Here is a 20,721-nt window from a genome sequence, read left to right on the forward strand (position 1 = left end):
TCTGTACAGAAGACACATTCTATTTTATTTTTTCATGGATTCATAGAAGCATTATCTAATTAAGACCAAAAGTAAAGTCCCACTGTCTCAAAGCTTTTTTTTATATTAGTGTCAAAGGGTATGTAACCTTTACTTTAACCTTTCAAAGATTGAATTTGTTTTAAAACGCGCTTCTTCTTTTAAATCCCCCGCTATAAAACGTCACAGACAATAGTAATGGCTTCAGCGCTGATGGCGCCATCTGCGTTTAACTTTCACCGGCCAACTTCATTTGGGTGCATCAAGTCGTTATGTATTTAGTCTGGGGTGAATGGTGATACGGGATTACTAATACAGATTATATAACATCGGTTGGGGTGGGTTGGGGTATTAAGTATTGATTTTTTTAACATTACGCAATGTTTATGCGGCTAAGTTACAAGTTCACAGACACAACTCAAGATTACCTTATATTTACAACAAACATCAATAAACTGTCGGGTTAAAATACATGTCCATAAAATTGCCGTATTATAATGCGATTTCCGAGATAACGAGCTTCCGCTGTTTTATTTAAAAACACTGCCAAACAAAATAAAGGAGGGAAGGATTGAAATTAACTTAAAATTAAAAATCCTTTGTTTAATGTTAATAAACAAATTACGGATTTGCAATTGAAAGCTGTACAAGAAAACTGTTTTATAAAACCGACAAATAAAATTTTAAGTGTAAAAATGGAAGAAATACGCGCGAGACACAAGTCTATTCCAACTGCGGCACATCATATGGCAATGGAATGCATTCATCCTCAGGTAGGATTAATATTACGATAATTTGTATCAATATCACGATTTTTTTTTACGATAATTATATTAATAATATCTGAATTTCCTTGGGATCTACTCGAATTCGAAGTGGGAAACTGGGGATACCTGATTACCCCTTTTTGGGGTTCCGTAGTCTACATGGAACCCTTATGGTTTCGCCATGTCTGTCTAATGTCTGTCCGTCTGTCCGCGGTTTAGCGCAGAGACTATTATTACTAGAAAACTGACTTAGCATGCGTATGAACATTAAAAATGTGAATAAAGTCGTAAAATTAATTAACAATTTAATCAATAGGACACTTGACGTAAATGTAATTTGTAGTTTTAATTGTAGTTTAATTTTTATATTTAACCGGACAACAAACAACAATGCTGTATAAACCCTTAAAAGATGGCTTCGTTTAGCACTAGATTAAGTTTTACCTATGTATAGATTAATAATGTTTCTTTGTTAGTATATCAATAAATAAATAAACAATAAAAATAAAATCTTGAAAAGTTTTTTTAGGGTACCTCCCCTACATGCAAATTTTCCCCTTTATTTCATAGTGTGAGGTATCGTGGAATCGGTCTTTGAAAGATATGAGGGGTCTTCTACAAATACTTTATGATTTAGGGAACCGTTTGTAAAATACTAATCTTTTAAGAGCCAATTTTTGTTATGAATGAATGAATGATATTTTATTCATGAAAATGTAGGTTTAACATGATGGTACATTTATAGAATTGAGCCTTTATACATTTTACCATAACTGGTGTATGAATTATCTTAAATAATTAAATACATTTGAACGAAGAGAAAAAAAAAGTATTAATCAAAAATCATTAAAATCCATTTACTGGGTTTCGAGGTTATTAATTATTTAAGCCCTATTTAATTATAACGACTATTAATTTGTGTCGTTACATGGGACTTATTAGTTTAATGTAAGGGATTGTTTTAGCTTTGAAATAATTATTATAAATTATAGTAACATTTAGATATACGTATTTATATATGAAAGATATTTTTTTTTTGTGTTCTAAACTAACAAAATTTTGAGAGCACTGTTATGGTAGGCGTCCACATATCCGTATCGCATCGCATCAAGCGAAACGTAGTATTCTTTGTATAGAAAATTATAAAAGTGCGTCCACTGATCCGCATCGTGTGGATCGTCTAACGTTTTTTTTTTTAATACAATGCATCCGATACTTACGATGCGGACGCCTATCTTTATGCAGTCTCTCAACACTAGCACCAATTCACAGTGTGATTTGTTTGTCTGTCTGTCATGTCTGTACCGTGGAATTGCACAGTCAACGCACGGCTCGCCCTATCACGTCCATCCATATCCTTCACCTGTCCGTCTGCAACATGCCTTCCAAGCTCAGCAAAGCCCGCAAATGTTTTACCCTAAGGGACTCAGGCCTCACATTGTAAGTATATTTATATTTTACTACCCGGCTCTGTGGTTGCAACTGCGTTGTTCCCGTTCCCGCGTTAATACGGGGATAAAATACAGCCTAAGTCATTAAAAAATGACGTAGCTTTCTAGTTGTAAAAGAATTTTCAAAATGGGTTCCGTAGACAGTTTATAATATTAGCATAGATGTACCTATAATATATATCTGCCTAAAAATAAAACAAATCGAGTTTATATTTTTTCATTGTTTACGAGTAGGTACTATCCCGCGGGTTCAACGGCGCGGGCGTATTTACCGTTGCCGTGCGAATACGGGCACGGGGATAAAATATACGAGTATATATAGCCATATACTGTGAAAATGACGTGGTTTTCAAATTGGTAAAAAGAGTTATCAAAATCTGTTTTGTAGTTTCAGAGATTACTCACAAGCTTTGTATATAAAATATTAGAATAATAGACTGCCTTTGTGGTTTTGGATAATGAGGATTTGAGTCGGGTTATGTGATACTGAGCGTTGGTTTCTTCTATGGAGTCTTCAATAAAAATACGCAACCTGGAATTGTGAAGTTGTAAATGTGTGCGTCTCGGAACGGTCGACAGAAGTAACTTCAACCTGTTGCTGTATGTCTGAGAGATAGGGAAGCCAGACAGAGTGGTGCCGTAACGCGTTGCGTTACTAAGCGGTTTACCCTCCCATATGAAGTTATCACTTCAAAATTAAAAGTTGTCACCCTTCGTCCGCTAACTCAAATAAGGAGAGAGGTCTGGACCTGTAGGCGTAAAATAGGCTGATAAATAATAACTATTATTAATTTCTCGCAAATTTTTCACGTGAAATTGTGTTTTTACACATCCCGGGAAACATGCTTGATGATGCTCACTTATAACTTCATCCAAATAGGTTTAGCTGTCTGGCCGTGAAAAGGTAACAATAACAGACATACTTACTTTTACATAATTATATTAGTATGGATGTTTTTTTTTATTATTTAATTTTAATTGTTATGAATTATATTTAATGCAGGACCCGAGAGCATTTGCAACGCCAAGTGAAAGCCCAATATTGGGTCGTGCCCTCTGCCTCACACCAAAAGGCAGCCCCATCCCTGGTCGAGTTTCACACCTCAATGAAAAGTTCCAAGATTCTCTAACTCTTAATTCGGACACTGATGCCCTTGTTGCCAAAATAAGTGCAATGTTTCCAACTGTTAGTGAAACACATATAAAAATTTTACTGAGAAAGTAAGTAACATCTTGCGTTATTAAATTTTTGTTGGTTCACTAAACTTTAACCCCTGCCTTTTCGCCTCAATGATGTACCAAAATGTCCCTGGTAAGTATTATTTTTATAGGCTCGACTCAAGATGTTATGTTAGATAGATTTAGATAGATTAGGTAAGTAGATAGATATGTACAATGTACGTATTTATATATACCTTTTCTGATCTTTACTAAAAGCTTTTGTTGTTTACGCTTAAAACTAATATAATGCATAATGTCACACTCCTAAGAATACGATAAGGGTCACCACATATCTCCTGAGGAAAAAAAACGTCATAGTCAACCCATAGCAGCAGAGCCGGAAATATTATTCTCTTTCGTCCTATGGCACCGAATAACGGCATTATATATTCGGCGTTATTGGTCGATAATAAATTATGTCATTATTTTATCTTCACTAGGTATATCGTGGTGCGTATTTTTGGAAATGTGGTCAACCTTTTTTTTATTCATATTTTAAATGTCGATTTTGTGACAGATATTACAATCGTGAAGCTGTAGTAATCAGTGCACTGCAAGTGGAAAAACATCCAATCACTACTCCAGGCCCGCTGACAATGTCACCTTCTACATCACGACTGCAAAAGAGTGCTATGGGAGTGTACTCAGCATTACAATTAGCCAAGGGCATGTCGGGATCAATGCATAGTTCTAATCATTTCACTCCAATGACTGGCACTCCTCAAGGTAAATTACAAACACAATTATTTCTTTGTTAAGACATAAAACAGATTGTAAATATTATTTATTGAATGGCAGCAGGCGTTACTTTGCGAAAATTCATAATCATCATCAGTAACAGTCGATGGACGTCCAAAGCTGGTACACAAAAAAAAAATCGTTACGTTTGGAACTCCATGCAAACTCTTGCATAGACTGGACCAAACATAACGGTTTCGAGCCGCTGCGCCTTCTGGCGCGGGGTCAACTTTCCAGCAACTTGTAACCCTGCCGTCCATCGACTCATCGAAATGTGTGCCCTGCTCATTGCCACTTAAGCTTCGCGACCCGCTGAGCTGTTTGACTGTGACTTTGGTTCTTCTGCGGATTTTCTCATTTCTGATATAATGTTGCAAAAAAAATTTAAGCTCAGATCGCTCGCTCGCTTAGAAGGCTCAAAGTCAATCACCGGTGACTGACTTCGCTCCGTAAGCTCCGTAAGTCATCAGTGGCAACACGCATTGTTCGAAACGAAAAGTACATAATTATTAGTAATTAATTTAATTTAATATTATCCTTAAAGAACTTACTAATCCATGGGACAGCTCCGTCAGAAAACCCTCTACGCACGTTTCACCCTGATATTATATATCAGTACCCATACCTACTTCAGTTGTTATAGGTACTGATATATAACAGTAATGTTTTTTTTTTAATAATAGGGTCACCACTATTGCTACGGCCAACGTCTGGTGCTTCCAGCTATTATGGACTTACAAAAAATGTTGATACACAACAAACAAAGCACCAGTCACCGAAGATGAAGTTGAAGTATGTATTCCAGCTATCGTTAACAGTTTAAAAGGGAATGCCTATCCCCGGCCCTGGTCTATCCTAACTGCCCGGCAATTTACTTACATTTAAAATAATCGTTACTTTAAATTTGCAATTGCAATTGCAAAAAAAGTTTGATACAACGTTTTACGACATTTCTAATTCATCGTTAATTTGTCCACAACGGGGACAAGCGAAAATCGTTGACCATACAGCCTGAGTTTTACGACATTATTGGAAGACGTATGATTGATTTACTGCTTAGTTCGTTTTCTTGTTTGTTAAGTTTGTTGTAACAGAAAAAAAATATACAGCTTCAAATGTTACTTCGCCGATTTAGTATCAAAATGTTAACCAGTTTAATATGAGTAAGAAGAGTGATAACATAAATGTTTTTTTCTTTTATTAAGCCAATTTTTTCACCAGATCCTTATTTTTACATCTTAATATAATCTCTATGTATTTTATACCAGGGTATACCTGGGTTCCAGGGGCCGACGTTGTATTGGATGCTGGCATTCCCCTTTCAAAAGTTAAATCCACTGCTCTGAAGGGTGGAAAAATATAGCACTATCTTATTGTTTTAGGTACTTAAAAAGTGTATTTCCAAAAGCGGAAGAAACTCTTATTCTTGATATATTAGCTAATAAGGACAATAATGTACAAAAGGCAAGCGAGGAACTAATCTCTATTGGATACACGAAGAAGGAGACAGTATTGACTCAACAAAAGAAGAAAGATAAAGAAACACCTCCTCCTCCAAAAAAAATTATAATAACCAAGACGACTGAAGAAAAAGATGCATGTAAGTATGGACATACATTTTAACATATGGTTTTTATATGATACACAACTTTATATGTATACACACAAACAAAGTCCTCTGTGTGTCCACGTCTGGTGTATGTCTATCTCTGTCTGTTTGCGTTTAACTCAAAACTACTGAACGGATTTTCACCAATAGATAGAGAGATAGAAAGATGATATATAAGGCAGGTTTTGGTTTATAATTTGTCAAGATTTTGTGTTGATTGATTGTAATAATATGATATAGGTATTTCTTATTCCTGAATAAAAAATACCTTCCAATATATTGGTGGATAGTCTTTATTGGCAAATACCCTATATATTTGCTTAGAGCGACTATCAAACTTGTAGTTGTTAAGATAGATTCCCTAACGTCGCGCAGTCGGTCTAATATGACAGTGTCTTCTCTTCTCTTTACATCATTCATATATTTCAACGCTTATAGTGAAACGAAAACTTCAAAACAAATACAGTAGTGTTGCTGAGAGAGTGGTATCCATTGCATTAGAAAGTGTAGACTTCAATGAAGAAAGGGCTGAGCAGATCTTAACAGCTGTCAAACAGGAAGAGGAGACGCCAAAAATTGTGACAACCACAGAACTCAAGGACATGAGGCGACCTGATACTGCAGAGTTAAAAAAGGGGTAAGACTATATTTTGACTTTATGGAATAGACGTTATCCATTTTAATGATAAGTTAGGATGGAAGAAAAACCACGTCTTTCAAAAAGCTTTCACGCGATAAATTTACAATCAAACGCGAAGTTCACGCGCGATTGTAAATTTTCCCTCCATAATAAAATATTCAGACTATGGAAGGGATTTTGAACTATAATAATTTATCCGCATATGCGATGGTTCTCTTTACCTCCACCTACCTCTGTAGGATGGAAAAAATATCGAAAATGGTAGTTAAGTTGATTAATGTCAAAACTAATATAAACAGTAAATGTATTAGATTCGTATAGTATTTAAAATAAGAACCGAAATATTACAATTTTAATAAAAAATAATAAACGATTACTATATAATAGTAAACATACAAAGATACTAATAATATAAACATAGACAGGATGTAATATAAATGTAACGAAAAAATGTTGATTTATGTGTGAAGTGTATAAGCTGTATTTTATTTAGGGTCAAACAAAACCATGACGAAAAATTCGGCATTGTTTCTCTACCTACATAAATATTTTAACGATTACTCTTCATTATCATTAAGGTAACTAAAGTTGTACATTTGCACTAATTTGTACATGAAATAATAATTTATCTATTTGTATACATTTCATCAGCAATCAATCTATTTATAGTAAATATTTATTTGTCTTAATAATTTACGTAAAATTATACCTCACACTGCTTCTTAGCTTCTCATGTCAATTAGGGTTGCACAAAAGTTCAACTTCAATACAGAAAGCCATAAATTATCAATGAGTACCTACCTAGATGTTTTGTAATTTTTTGTGCAACCCTTGTTTAGTATTACGAATTCGGGCGAGATTAGTTATATCTATAATATATCAAACACTAAATTAACATTAAACGAATTACTAATTAATTTATTTTAATATACTTTGTTTCAAAATTTTATTACATTCGCGTATATTTTTTTTTTCTTTTATGTCCTTACGTTCTCGTTACGTTAATGAAGTAAGCCTAGATACTGCTACAAATATCTATAACTTATTCTACCCGAAAAAACCGCATGAGAAACCTGATGTTTAAACGAATAATCAGATAAATAACATCCATGTTGCGTTAAAAGTATATACAGATAAACAAAATGTGGTATATTTATTAGAAAGAAGTACTTTTATACGGTTTGCAGCAGACTAAACTGGTAAAATCGACAAGTCACAAAATAATAAGTTAAGAAGAGTATTAGTTACTACAATTCTTTTATTTTTAATTTTTAAATAATATTTTACTGGGAGTACCATTTGCCCTGATTTTTTTTATACTATTACTCTAAAATTTCATTTACTGGAGGATAACAGAAAGATAAAGAGGTTTTATATATTTTCTCGCAACGACCTTTTAACATTGATATTCTCGAAAGAAACTTCAATGTCTATGTGCCTTGTGAGCCTAAGGCTGGGCTGGGATAATACACTGGGCTAGGCTCACAAGGCAATGTTTTTTTTTCATATAACACGGGTATTTTTACAGTATATTACTTATAATTGTAATTTTGAAGCAGTTATATCCTAACGAGGGTACCCCGACCGCTTTTTAAAGTCTAAATATATTTTGAATACTTGTAACCTGTCACACGTGTATAACAAATCTCGCCTCGCAAACATCATTCATACTCATCGCATTTCGTACGGTCAGCGTGAGTCCAGTGGAGGAGCGGAGACCGCCTGCCGCGCCCATCGTACGCCGCCTCAAGACGTGGACCGAACACTTGAAGTACGTGCGTGCATGTCTCTAACCATAAAAATTTTAATAACAAGGCTATAGAAAAACGAAACCTTAAGAAGCTTTCGTTTAACTGTTCGATCAAGGGTCGGTTACAAAAGGCAGTGTATCTTGAGGCCCGTATTTTGAGGACATTCCTCGCTCTGGAGCATTAAAACTATTGCGTGTGCAAAATTTCATCCACACAAAGACCCGGAAGTGGGTCAAATTAAGATTTCAAGATTTGTCTTTCCTACTTAGTTAAAGTGATTGGGGAGGCCGCCATATTAGATTTGTAATGACGTTTCTAAGCGAATCATGTATTGTCATCAGAACTCAGAGCGTGTGCAAATTTCATCTTAATCAAAGACCGGGAAGTGGGTCAAATGAAGATTCCAAGATTTTGTTACATACATAGTTACAAGCGAATCTAATATAAAGCGTGTAAAAAGATATGGATATGATTAGGTATTAAATATTGTAGGTGTACTACCGCGACGCGAAGGATGAGGTTTACATGATGTTACTATTTCCTTGTTATTACGATTTTTATGACTAAATTTTATTTTATATGAACTTTAATTAAACATAAAATGGAAAGTTCAAATATGAACACCTGATGTGAACATCTATGTTATCTTACAAAGATAAGAAAAGTATAACAGATAATATGTATTTTTATTTACAACAATCGAAGTTGTTCGAGATAAATCAGAGATAAATCAGTTTTTTGCAAAATACTTGTCTTATTTGGCTTATTTATATTTCAATGGGAATAACTAATATTTTGAGAAACCGAGATGTTAAGAAGGTGTACATTTTTTCTATTTGCAAGAATAGTATGATTGCATGCTGTTATTTTTGTGAGCTTAAATTTTATTAGTTTAGGATTTTGATGGTTCGATTTGTTTTTGTGAGTGCTGTTCATATATTAATGGTAAATTCAGGCATATCTAGGGTCAGTGAATATGGTTTATACAATATACAGCCAGGCAAGTGTTCTGACCAACCAATACCAAAGCCACCCTGATATTTCTGAATCTATTCTGCACTAATACGAATGTGTTTATATTTGCAGCAAAAGGTTTTTAAGTGTTTTTTTTTTAATTATAATAATACTGTGGAATTAGTTGTATAAAGGATAATAAAAACATAGTTTTATTTCATTTAAAACAATTTTAACATTTTATTTTACATAGTAAACATGATTATCAAGATTAGTTCATAGAGACACTAGAAAATCATGACTCATTACATTACATCCATAACAACCCATTATTTTAATTAGCAATATTTGTATATTTTTTAAAACCTTTATATTTATTAGGCATTTACTTTAACCAAAACCATTTTTTTCTTTTTTTTTCAAAGTCTTAAACTAAAAACGTTTGTGCAATAAATATATTTTCAAGAAAGTAGAAACAGTGTCTATTTGTTAGTAAATATATACGTTTTTATAGGCACTTTATAAAATAGGTATATCATCATCATTATCATCATCAACATACTCTTCTATTACACTAGCTGGTGTACTTCGTAGCATTTAATAAAACGAATGTTCCCATTAAAACATACTAAACCTACTTAGATTTCATATATATTAGGCTTTTCCTTTGGGTTGTTCTAATTCTCATTTTTAAACCAACCTTGTATTAGAGCAATCAACAATGTACATAAATTATGTCAAACGGTTTGTACTTTGTAGCCGAGATTGACTAATATGGCGGACAGCGTACGTGGTGGGACGAGTAAGCGACGCGACGGTACAGGGACGGCAACGCGTGAATGGCATATTGCGGGGTGGGTGGGTCCATAACATCATGAATCGAAGTAGCAAAAGACGAGGCATTAAATAAAATAAGGCTTTTTCACGTCCATTTTTGTATTAAAATACAATTAATGCGAAAAGCGCTATGAACACCCGACCCGTTGTCAGTTTAATTACTTCAAATTGAAAATCAAAACATGGACAGTAATTTCGCTTTCGCGTCCTGATTACGGACCGTCTCGTTGTGCTCATGATATATTTCCTTTAGACACGACGGCAACGTGACGTAACTAACCACGCGTCGTAAGTGACGGCGTGATGTCACGTCTAGCCAGTATCGCGTCGCCGTCCGGTCCGTTGTCCGTCCCAACCATGAACGTTCTCTCCGTTACGGAAACAGTAACGTCACCTAATTCTTAAGTATAAAACCTTATCGTATAATCTACGAGTAACCAACTAGATTAACAAATAAATTTAAGTAGTCATTTACCAATTACACACTTTCGATTAGTCTATATTAGTCGATGTTGTGATATTAAGTGTGAGTTGCTATAAAAGCTTTCTACGTTTGTTTTGTGGTGTTTTCTATATTATATGTATATTATTTTTTTAATATTAACAAGTACCTACATATACTATGTTCACGTTTTTCTATGTTAAATGTGTTTCTGTTTCATAGTATTTAATGAACTTATGTGGTGATGTGCAAATATACCGGCTATTGACCGATTTTTTTAATTAAAAATCGGTCATCTCTACAATTATAATTAGCCACTCTCCAAAACTTTTGACTCACTCCAATAAATATTAGGGTAATTGTTATTTGATGCTTTAATTTCGAAAGAATAAATTTCTAGATTTATAAAAAATTACGGCACGACCTTAGCGAAAATTAATGTAAAATGTGCCATAAATCTCTTTCATTGCAATCTCAATTGAAATAGCAAAATTATAAAATATTCTTGAAAACAGTTACATACAAGAATTTTTTATCGTATAGTGTTTATTATTACTGCCACAGGCCTATTCTGAAAACGACCAGCAATACCGAATCTAAACACAAATCTCAGTACTCCGTGCCAAATGTTGGAGCAAATCCGTTACTTCGACAAGGACCTAAGGACAACCTACTATTGTAAGTATTTTATGGATATTTTCGTACCGCTTAATCATCCTTAGATCAAAATCAAAGTCATCAGTAATGTTAAAATCAAGATCATTCTTATCGGTATGTTACCTATTTCTGGCTTATGAAAAAGGTAAGGTACTTTTTATCAAAGAATTATAAAAATTCCGCTGTACTAATTTTAATGTCCTATCTAATAAAAAAAAAGAATTATCAAAATCAGACTACACTATAAAAAGTTATGCGTGGTTTTACTTTACAATTAACGGGTATTCATAAATCATCCCCTGTTTTCCTACCCTTAGTTTTTGGATATTTTTGAAATATTTTGAAACATACCCTTTCTAATCAAAAAATATATCAAAAACGGACTACACCGTAAAAAGTTACACTTATTCATACATGAAAAAAATAAACACGTCGAATTGTTAACCTTCTCTCCTTTATTTATCGTCTTTTTTAGTTTTCGTTGAAAACTGCAGTAACGTCCGTTGCATAGGTACATATAATAGTTTAAAATATCTAACCGCACAGACGACGGGAAGTGACTTTCTTTTATATTATGTTAAGATGATCATACATTGTACCAGCACAAAATCTACTGTCATTTGGCAACCTTTTTTCGTTTCGAGTTCAATTCGTAGAAGCCACAATTTTTTCGAGTTGTTAAAGTTGTACTACCCGTTTATTATTTAACGATATGATTTAAACACAGGGAAGACTATATGACATGGAATGGCCCAAATCCCGACCTGCGTTATGGTGCATCAGTGAAACCAGACGGGCCAGAACCAAGAGGGAAATCAAGCTCTTTAGCTCGTGGACCTTCTGGCTTAGCTAAAGGACCTGGCGGCTTGGCGAAAGGATCTATATATCAGAAGCATAATAAGAAATCTGCTAAAATGTAAGTATATATATATTAGAAAACGATGATAGGTATACTATTAAATTGTTGAAGTTATCCAACTTTTTATTTAAACTCAGTTGAAGGCATCCCACAGCAGAAACAAGCATCTCCTTTTAGGAAAGGTTATTACTATCACATATTAATGAAAGGCACGCGCTTTAAAACTCCTTTAGCTAATACAAGTTTAATAAAAAAAAGAAAAACCAATAATTCATGGCCTTACCGTCGGACTCTTAACTCATAATCTAAAGCTATATAGGCTTACTCGTAGATTGGATAAGCGGAGCAGTGAAAGAGCGAGTAATATACCAAAAATGATTTTTCTGCTATACCTACCTAGAAAATGCAGACCTTATACAGTGTAATGATTTATAATATCCTAATTAATATTTTTTTTGCAGAGTTGTTTGAATCATCCATATTCTGAAAAATATGCTGCGAATTTGAAGTGCAATAAATAACACAAATATTTTTTAATCTATGTATTTTCTTGTTATGATTGTTTAAGCTTGATATAGAATTAAAAGAGTAAGCTCTCAATTGAAATATATTAGTACATATACGGATACTATTTTTTTGTAGTTGTTTATAGTACAAACAGGCACACACCGATTAGCGATAGCTGGTATGGATAACTCATAAAGTATTTTACATGTAGGTATACTTAGTGTGGCTATAAGTTTTGTTACATGTTGTTTTTTATGAAGTAATCCTAATAAAAGTCATAATTTGTTGAAGTTTCGATAGTCAATTCTCAGGTATTCTCACGGTGTTTTCCTTAACCAATTTAGACGTGATATTTAAAATCTTAAAATGCACATAACTGAAAAGTTGGAGGTGCATGCCCAGACTGAATTCAAACCTACGCCCTACGAATCGAAGGCAGAGGTCATACCCACTGGGCTATCTCGGCTATCTTGGCTTTGATACCGGTTTTTAAATCTGTCTGACCACAAATCTATGAATTTACGGTGCATTCGTATGGGGAAAACCACTACATGCTGAGATTTTTTCAGACTCAGCGTGTCGTTTAGAGCAAGCCATTTTATCTAAAACTGACCATAATTTATAGTACATGGGCTTGTCTAAAGCCCCTGTACCCACTATGAATTATGGTTATGGTATACAAAAAATAATAGACAGAATAACAAACAAAGCAATTGCTAAATAGGTATACTTAAACAATACACACATCAATATTTAGCTTCTTTATATACTACATATCATAGGTAACAAACGAGTTTCTTTTTGGCATAATACTAGATACATCTATAATTTATAATACTATATATAAATGCAAATACTGATAAAGAGCATGTCAATACATAAAAGTAACAATACTAGTAATGCCAGCTCATAACAGCGACATATACCTGAAAGTCAGTTTTAATTCATCAGTATTATTAGTGATAATTTAATGTTTAATTTAATTTGTTGTAAAAATATTGTCTTCTTCAACAATAACTATTACCAAAAATCTAAGTCTGAAATATGTTTGTGCCAATATCGAAGTTAGCAATAAAAAAAATATATTTTAACGTAATATATTTAAATACATAAATGTAGGATTAATTTTAATAAAATAATATTTTATTAATTATTATTAGTCCGTAGTCGCAGTAAATGTAGCGGGTGTTTCATACTTAAAATATAAACATTTATAAACTGATGCCTCTATCATTACTAGAAAAATGCATTCTAGTCTCGGACTCAAAACAGTCGCACGTTTTTATTACGTGCTAATAAATTATAATTAAATAATAATTGTAATTTGTTTATTCATGGGAAAAACATAACGGACGATAGTCTCTGGTCGATCCTTTATACTTTACATAATTATGTTTTTAAAACTGCATTTTATAGCTTCCAACAATATAGTTAATGGTGTTGTTTACGATATTATAGTAAAGTTATATTTAAATCTAAGTAAGATGAAATAATTTCAGTGAAAATTCGATATTCCTAATATTTTTACATTTCGAGCCATATTCTTAGATTAGAACTCTAAGTACCTATGCTAAGTATAATTATTATTTTTAAAAAATCCGATCAACTTCAAAATCATAGGTAGGTAAACGAAAAATAACATAATATTATTTTCTACCTACTGATCAGTATGAAACCAAGCATGTATTAAATACAGGCTTGGCAGCAACCTAAACTAAACTAAACCTAAGCTAAACCAGGAAAATATGTTTTTGAAGTCGGTTGTATTTTTTATGAAAAATAATTATTTATCAATTTTTAGTGGTGAATTTCAGCAATCAGTAAATAGACTCTGTAAATGATCAATAAATCAGTAATCATTAATCACTAACTATAACCACCCTTATTTTCCCAACTTTCGGGTTGAATTTTTTTTATATAAAATCAACTTTTTAGTAAAAAGTTCAACCCTTTTTAGTAAAAAAGAATTATCGAAATCGGACTACTCTGTAAAAAGTCATGTTCATACATGAAAAAAAATGTACGTGTCGAACTGATAACCTTCTCTCCGTTTTTTCGTCGGTTGATAAAACCGATAGTTACGGTGTGAGTAGACAGTGGACGGAACGGAACGGCGACACGACACTGGCGATACTTACTATAAATAATTAATTATAGGTAATTTTAGAAATGAATTTGATAAAAGAAGATTTTTTATGGTTTTTTTTTATGACAGACATTTGAATTTCAGTTCCAGGGAAGGCCCGTAATATTCTCCATATTAATGACACTTTACATTTACTACTTCATGCCCCCTTTCGCGCCGTTTTTTTTGTTAATACATACAATACAATGCTTTTACGTCTGAATCCATTTTTATTCATGTTTCAAAATAATCACGTCGACTGCTGCGCGTTGGCCGACGCTAACTTAGCGGGCTCGTCACGTCGTTGCCTCGCCCGTGTCGTACTACCGTCACGCCCCGTCCGATGTACTCCCAAACCTTTAGTATTGATTTATTTTATACTATATTGATCGTAATTGACCGTACTTTATAAATAATTATGTAAAACTTTAAGGGCTTACAATATGGTCAGCTAAACTATTATGTACTCAATACTCACACTGCTATAGTGCGCGGCATTTCATGTTACTTTTTCTGCAAACTGTATAAGGTTTTCAATTTAAAACAACATACATGATTATGGAAACTTGGAAAAGAGCAAAAACTATTGTTTAAATCTTTTAAAAATAGTAATTTTGTAATTTTGAAATTCCCTCCAGCTTGCATCGAACACGCTAACAAGTATTTAATCATGTACCTCTAAAATTTTATTACAATCATAAAAAATAAATTATTTTTGTATCTGATTAATTATTGTATTATAGGTACGTATTGCAAAAATATTTTAGCATAGATAAGAATTATACATAAGGTAGAGTTGCATACCAATGCGTGTAAATAGTTTCAGCGTTACTAATCATCTACATAATATTATGTAGGTACGTAGTTTCTATTGAACTACAAACTGCTGTTGTATCGGGCATATATGCAATTATTACATTTTATTAACATTTAGGTGTAGTTATTCGTCCTTATAGTTGATGATATCTGCGATGTTGTGTACTCGTCCGACGAGATAGATTCCAGTTAATAAGTTGTCGGTGTTTCAAGTAATGTTACTAATAATAAACAAAAGCAATAATATTTTTATGAATATGAGCAATATATCAATCCAAAATATGCTAGGTTTAGATTGTCACACACATTTAATTTCATTACAAGTATCTAATTATCTAGTTTTCTAATTATTAGATAGAAACTGTGGTCCCCTAAGGAAATAATATTTTCTTGAGCAATATCTTTCAGAACTGTTGTTGTTTTTGAAGATAAGCTGCGATTACGATGGTGGCTTGAGGAGGATATAGGTATTATCTTTGATTATATAATTAAAGGGTATTATTTAAGGACATGTTTGTAACCCCTCCTCAATCCAATCTTCTGCACAGCAGTCCAAATAAACTACTGTTTCACAGTAGGTACTCTATTCCATTACTTTGTGTAAAATTTTAAAATGATTTGCAAGTATAAACAGAATTAATTGAACTTTAAAGGAAAGAAAAATTTACGCGTTTTTTGTGGATATGTAAAGTCAAATATACTTTCATAATTTTCATAATTTTATCAAAGTAGGTAAGTACCTAGATAATTAGCTTTTCTATTTGTTTACTATCAAATTTAATATGCAATAAAACTGCCTTTATTATACTTACAATAGTAGACTGTAGTCGAGTTTCTTGAATATCAAGTCTTATTTTATTCCTTGGTCGCTAAAATTTTATCTATACAGTGTTCATAATATTACCTATTCTGTGATACCATTTGGAGTATTATTATTAATAAGTACCTAGATACTTCCATAATACAATAAGCTTCCTTGTGCTGGGAAATGCAATAATATTCTTAGGCGACATCTGGCTCTGCCTGCCGGGACGAATATTGTACTAACAAATGTTATCCTTAAACACTTAAACCTTAATTTATATTTTTATTTTTCACAAAACTTTGACATTTCGTTAAAGAAATTATGTATGCAATTTAAAAATGTTGTTCATTTTTTGTTGAAGATCAATTTGTTAAGTCCCTAGATACTCGTAGTACCTATCTTTGTTAAATCGTTCCGTCAGGCGGGGCTTTGAAAATAGCATTTTAACACAACATAGTTAAATATAATTGCCAAATTTTTTAATAGTTGAAAAAATATCTGTTTATTTTATTGGATTTTCAAATAGATACAGAAAGACTACGAACATTCCAATCACCAAAAATAAATAAGTAGGATTATTAATTATGTTGTAAAGCACTGTAATTAGGTAAGTACCTTGTACATAAATAAACTGCAATCTTCACACCAATGTCAGTTTGCCGTTTTGGTAAAAATGATGAAAATGATATTAAGCCGGCAAGTTGTGAGGTTACACTAACTAAGGAAATATTCTTAGCCGCTTCGACTACCGGCTAGCCAGTTCATGTAGACAGGTGGCTTTGGTGTAAAGAATGCTTTTTATTCACATATCTTTCAATAGACCTTTAGGGAAATATGCTAAGGTGTTCAGCTTAGGTTTATAGTCCACAATCTAGTCAATTAGGATAACGTATATTAACATTCCATAATTTTTTAATAACTTATTAAATTATACTTACCTATTGCTTAATAAACGTTGATGATTTGTATTTGTTGTTTAATTGCTGTAAAGCTAATGATGTTCCCTTCCTCGTAGTTTAATATAATTTATAATAGTCGGAGATCCGTAGAACATTTTTTACAACTGATTACCTTACCTTACCTTATCAGCCGATAGACGTCTACTGGTGGACATAGCCCTCTTGCATGGACCTCCAAGCACAACGATCTCGAGCCACCAGCATCCAGCGGCTCCTTGCAACCCGCTTGATATCTCTCTGTCCATAGATTCTTGACACTCCTTGTCCCGCCGTTACCGCAACCGCTGCCAGAGTCGGGAATAGCGGGGCCACCGGGGACTAGCGGGTGTTTGTGATTGGCTTTGTCCATATAGGTTAATGCCCAAAGAATGACCACGCATCGCAGGGCAGTTGGGGAGGCTGACTGAGTAAAAACATTGATTATGATACTCGCAAATAACGTAGCTTTCTAACGCAAATAACGTAGCTTTCTTTCTCGCAAATAACGTAGCTTTCTTTCTGGATCTACAGAACCGATTTTTTCAAAATCGGTTCTGTAGATCCAGAGATTACCCCCTATAACTACGCAAAGGGGAATGTCCACCAGCCCATACAACTTTGGCCCAAGAAACCCAGTTACGCCCCCCCATAAAAGTATATGGAGATGATAATATGATGTATAAATAAGGATTTGGTTAAATAATTTTTTTAATAAAAGTTTGCTAGACATAAAAAAAAAATATTTTATTTTATCACTCTCACTGCTCAAAAAGTACACCGGAGATGAAGTAACATTAAAGCTGTACATGAATAGATTTATTGTTTTATGTAACCAACAAGCTTAACAAATAAATCAATAAATGAAACAACCAACCAACCAGGCAGTGGCGTGCATATGGTTGTCGATCAGGGTATGCACTAGTAATAAAATTAAGCAAAGTGGAAAAATCTGTATTTACTAATGAAGACAACTCTTAGGATATGCAGTACTTTAATGCATGTATGAAGTGCACACCACTACTTGGAGGCCATTGGATCAGCTTCTACTAGAAGAAATTATTGTAATGATGTTAACAATTGTAAATTATAATATTGTATTACTTTTCTAAAAAAGAGTGACTGTTGAGTTTCTTGCTGACTCTCCTCAGCAGAACTTGTCTTCCTATCTGGTGATGAGGTCTGTCTGTCTGTCTGGAGTTGGACAAATAGTCAACCTTATTATTTCAAAAGTGCTTGTTTGCAAAACCAAGGCTTAGTTTACAAGCACTGTAAATAAATGAATTTACAAATGTATTACAGCGAGGAAAACAACATTGATTTGGAGTGTTTGTCGCTATTACATAATTATTTTCCGTTCTTCAGTTGAGCAAGATGCTGCTTTATCAGTCGTTTTCCAGCAATTTTGACAAACTTGGGATGACTCTGGATAACTGAAATAGTAATAAAATGTGAAAATCCAGCAAATAATTTAATCAGAGTTTTAAAATTGGTTTACTTAATGGATTTAATAATGTTATGTTATTCCACAATTTATTCGTCGTCATCATCAACCCATATTCGGCTCACTACTGAGCTCGAGTCTCCTCTCAGAATGATAGGGGTTAGGCCAATAGTCCACCACACTGGCCCAATGCGGATTGGCAGACTTCACACACGCAGAGAATTAAGACAATTCTCTAGTATGCACAATTTATTACTGTTTTAAAATTGGTTTAGGGTGTGAAAATGTAGCAAACTGACATACAAACTCACAGTTCACATTTAATATTAATCAGGAAAGTAGGATAAATATACTATAATACTTCTATGCACTAAATATTGCTTGAACAAACCATCAACAATGCAAGAAAACCTATGTGCTGTCCTACATCTGACTAGATGTTATGCCTTCTACGCCAGTAATTACACAGTAAATGTACTTTTTAATACAGCAATATTGGTTAGTCATAAAAATACACTGAGCGACACTTCAACACTTATATGGGAAACTACACTCTGTTGTGACTTGACACAATAACATGACAAAAATTATTAAAGTTATACATATTATTTCTTAAGAATAATAATCGTTTTTCACATTAAAAATGGATCAAACATTATTTATGCTGCCTTCACCTGCTGTGTACTTGTTTACGAGCATGTTTCAAACATAATGTATTCGTATTTTCGTGACATTTTATTAACAATTGATGCCAACTATAATAATTTTAATATTGATATTAACATTGATTAATGCAGCGTAAATGTCCTCTTGTATTTACATCCGAGAGCTGAAATAAACTTGTAATTTTTCCGGTTCAGGGTCAACATTATTCGAATTTCGAATTTAACTTCGTGCAAGTTTTATTTATATTATAGCTGTGGTTTGAAAAATTATAATTCGGTTCAAAAAATACTGAAGGTAAACAGAAAACAGACAAAATCAGTAAATTAATTCAATGACATTATCTAATTATTAAAATGAGAATGACATTGACAATTATTGACATCAACAGATTATCTGCCCAAAAGTCAAATCGATGTTGCCATACGAAACACGAAAAATCGAATAACTTCGTATCGATTTCTTATTGAATAATTTTATTACTAGAATAACACGTCATTGTTTTCACCATCTTTTACACGACGCAATGGTTTTTATTGGTTTTCAATAATAAATAAAGTGATTCAAGAAGAAGGTTTATACAAGTAGTTTGTCATGATATTGCGTTTTCACCCGGACAAAATTGCGGACGCCTGCAATTTTATGTCAATGTATTATGTAAACATAATATATTATCTACAATATGTATACTATTTATACATACATAGAAATATATAGAATTTGATTTAGTTAGATCGGATGAAAGGAAAAAGTTATCGGAAGAAAGGGATTGAATATCGACTATTAAGACCACTTTGACCACTTATGTATATCAGCTTAGTATAGCTGTAGCTTGCGCGTTGGCCGATCGTGTAGCTAGCTTATATAGAGTATGGAAAAATTGTATAAAAAAACCGCATTGCACGCGCCGAAGTTACGGGCTTGCGCTACTACTCATATTATACTAGCTGACGCCGCGCGGTTTACCCGCGTGGTTCCCGTTCCCGTAGGAATGCGGAGATAATATATAGCTTATAGCTTTCCTCGATAAATGGGTTATCTAACACTGAAAGAATTTTTCAAATCGGACCAGTAGTGCCTGAGATTAAAAAACAAACAAACAAACTCTCCAGCTGTATAATATTAGTATAGATAGTATTTAAATGGCGTAGTTGGTAATGTTTCTACGCAGTGATCCTATGTTCTTAATGTTATGCTCGATTATTATTATTATCCATTTAAATATCGATTAAACTAAAAAAATCAGTTGAGTTCTTAGTGGTTGGTTATTGCGAAAAATATAATAGGTACTTTGATATCAAGAAACGTTTTATAATGTCGACTATGCAATGGTTTTTAAAGAGTGAGGCAGATATTATAATCAAAAACATTACAATCTATTACAACTTTTGCTTTTCCAGATGATTTTGTTGTAGAAAAAGATCGATTATTATTATTCGGTTTAAATATTGATTAAACCAAATAAATCACTTAGCTGGCAAC

At 33.1% G+C, this 20,721-nt stretch overlaps 1 protein-coding gene across 3 annotated transcripts; it reads left to right on the top strand.

Moving 5' to 3' along the window:
• The first annotated feature begins 304 nt into the window (after positions 1-304).
• LOC112045870 (uncharacterized) lies at positions 305-17,165 on the top strand. Of its 3 annotated transcripts, XM_024082240.2 has the most exons (11): positions 306-791; positions 2,106-2,225; positions 3,240-3,457; positions 3,975-4,183; positions 4,879-4,987; positions 5,578-5,795; positions 6,243-6,441; positions 8,138-8,215; positions 10,993-11,106; positions 11,813-12,001; positions 12,406-17,165. In XM_024082240.2, the coding sequence occupies exons 1-11, from the start codon at positions 714-716 to the stop codon at positions 12,413-12,415; spliced, it is 1,542 nt and encodes a 513-aa protein (XP_023938008.1). In that variant the 5' UTR covers positions 306-713; the 3' UTR covers positions 12,416-17,165. The 3 variants fall into 3 exon arrangements, with proteins under 3 accessions (XP_023938009.1, XP_023938008.1, XP_023938010.1); XM_024082241.2 differs by lacking the exon at positions 12,406-17,165 and having other exon boundaries at positions 305-791; positions 11,813-12,005; XM_024082242.2 differs by lacking the exon at positions 8,138-8,215 and having other exon boundaries at positions 307-791.
• Positions 17,166-20,721: the final 3,556 nt, after the last annotated feature.

Source organism: Bicyclus anynana, chromosome Z, assembly GCF_947172395.1.
Source record: "Bicyclus anynana chromosome Z, ilBicAnyn1.1, whole genome shotgun sequence".
NCBI lineage: Eukaryota > Metazoa > Arthropoda > Insecta > Lepidoptera > Nymphalidae > Bicyclus > Bicyclus anynana.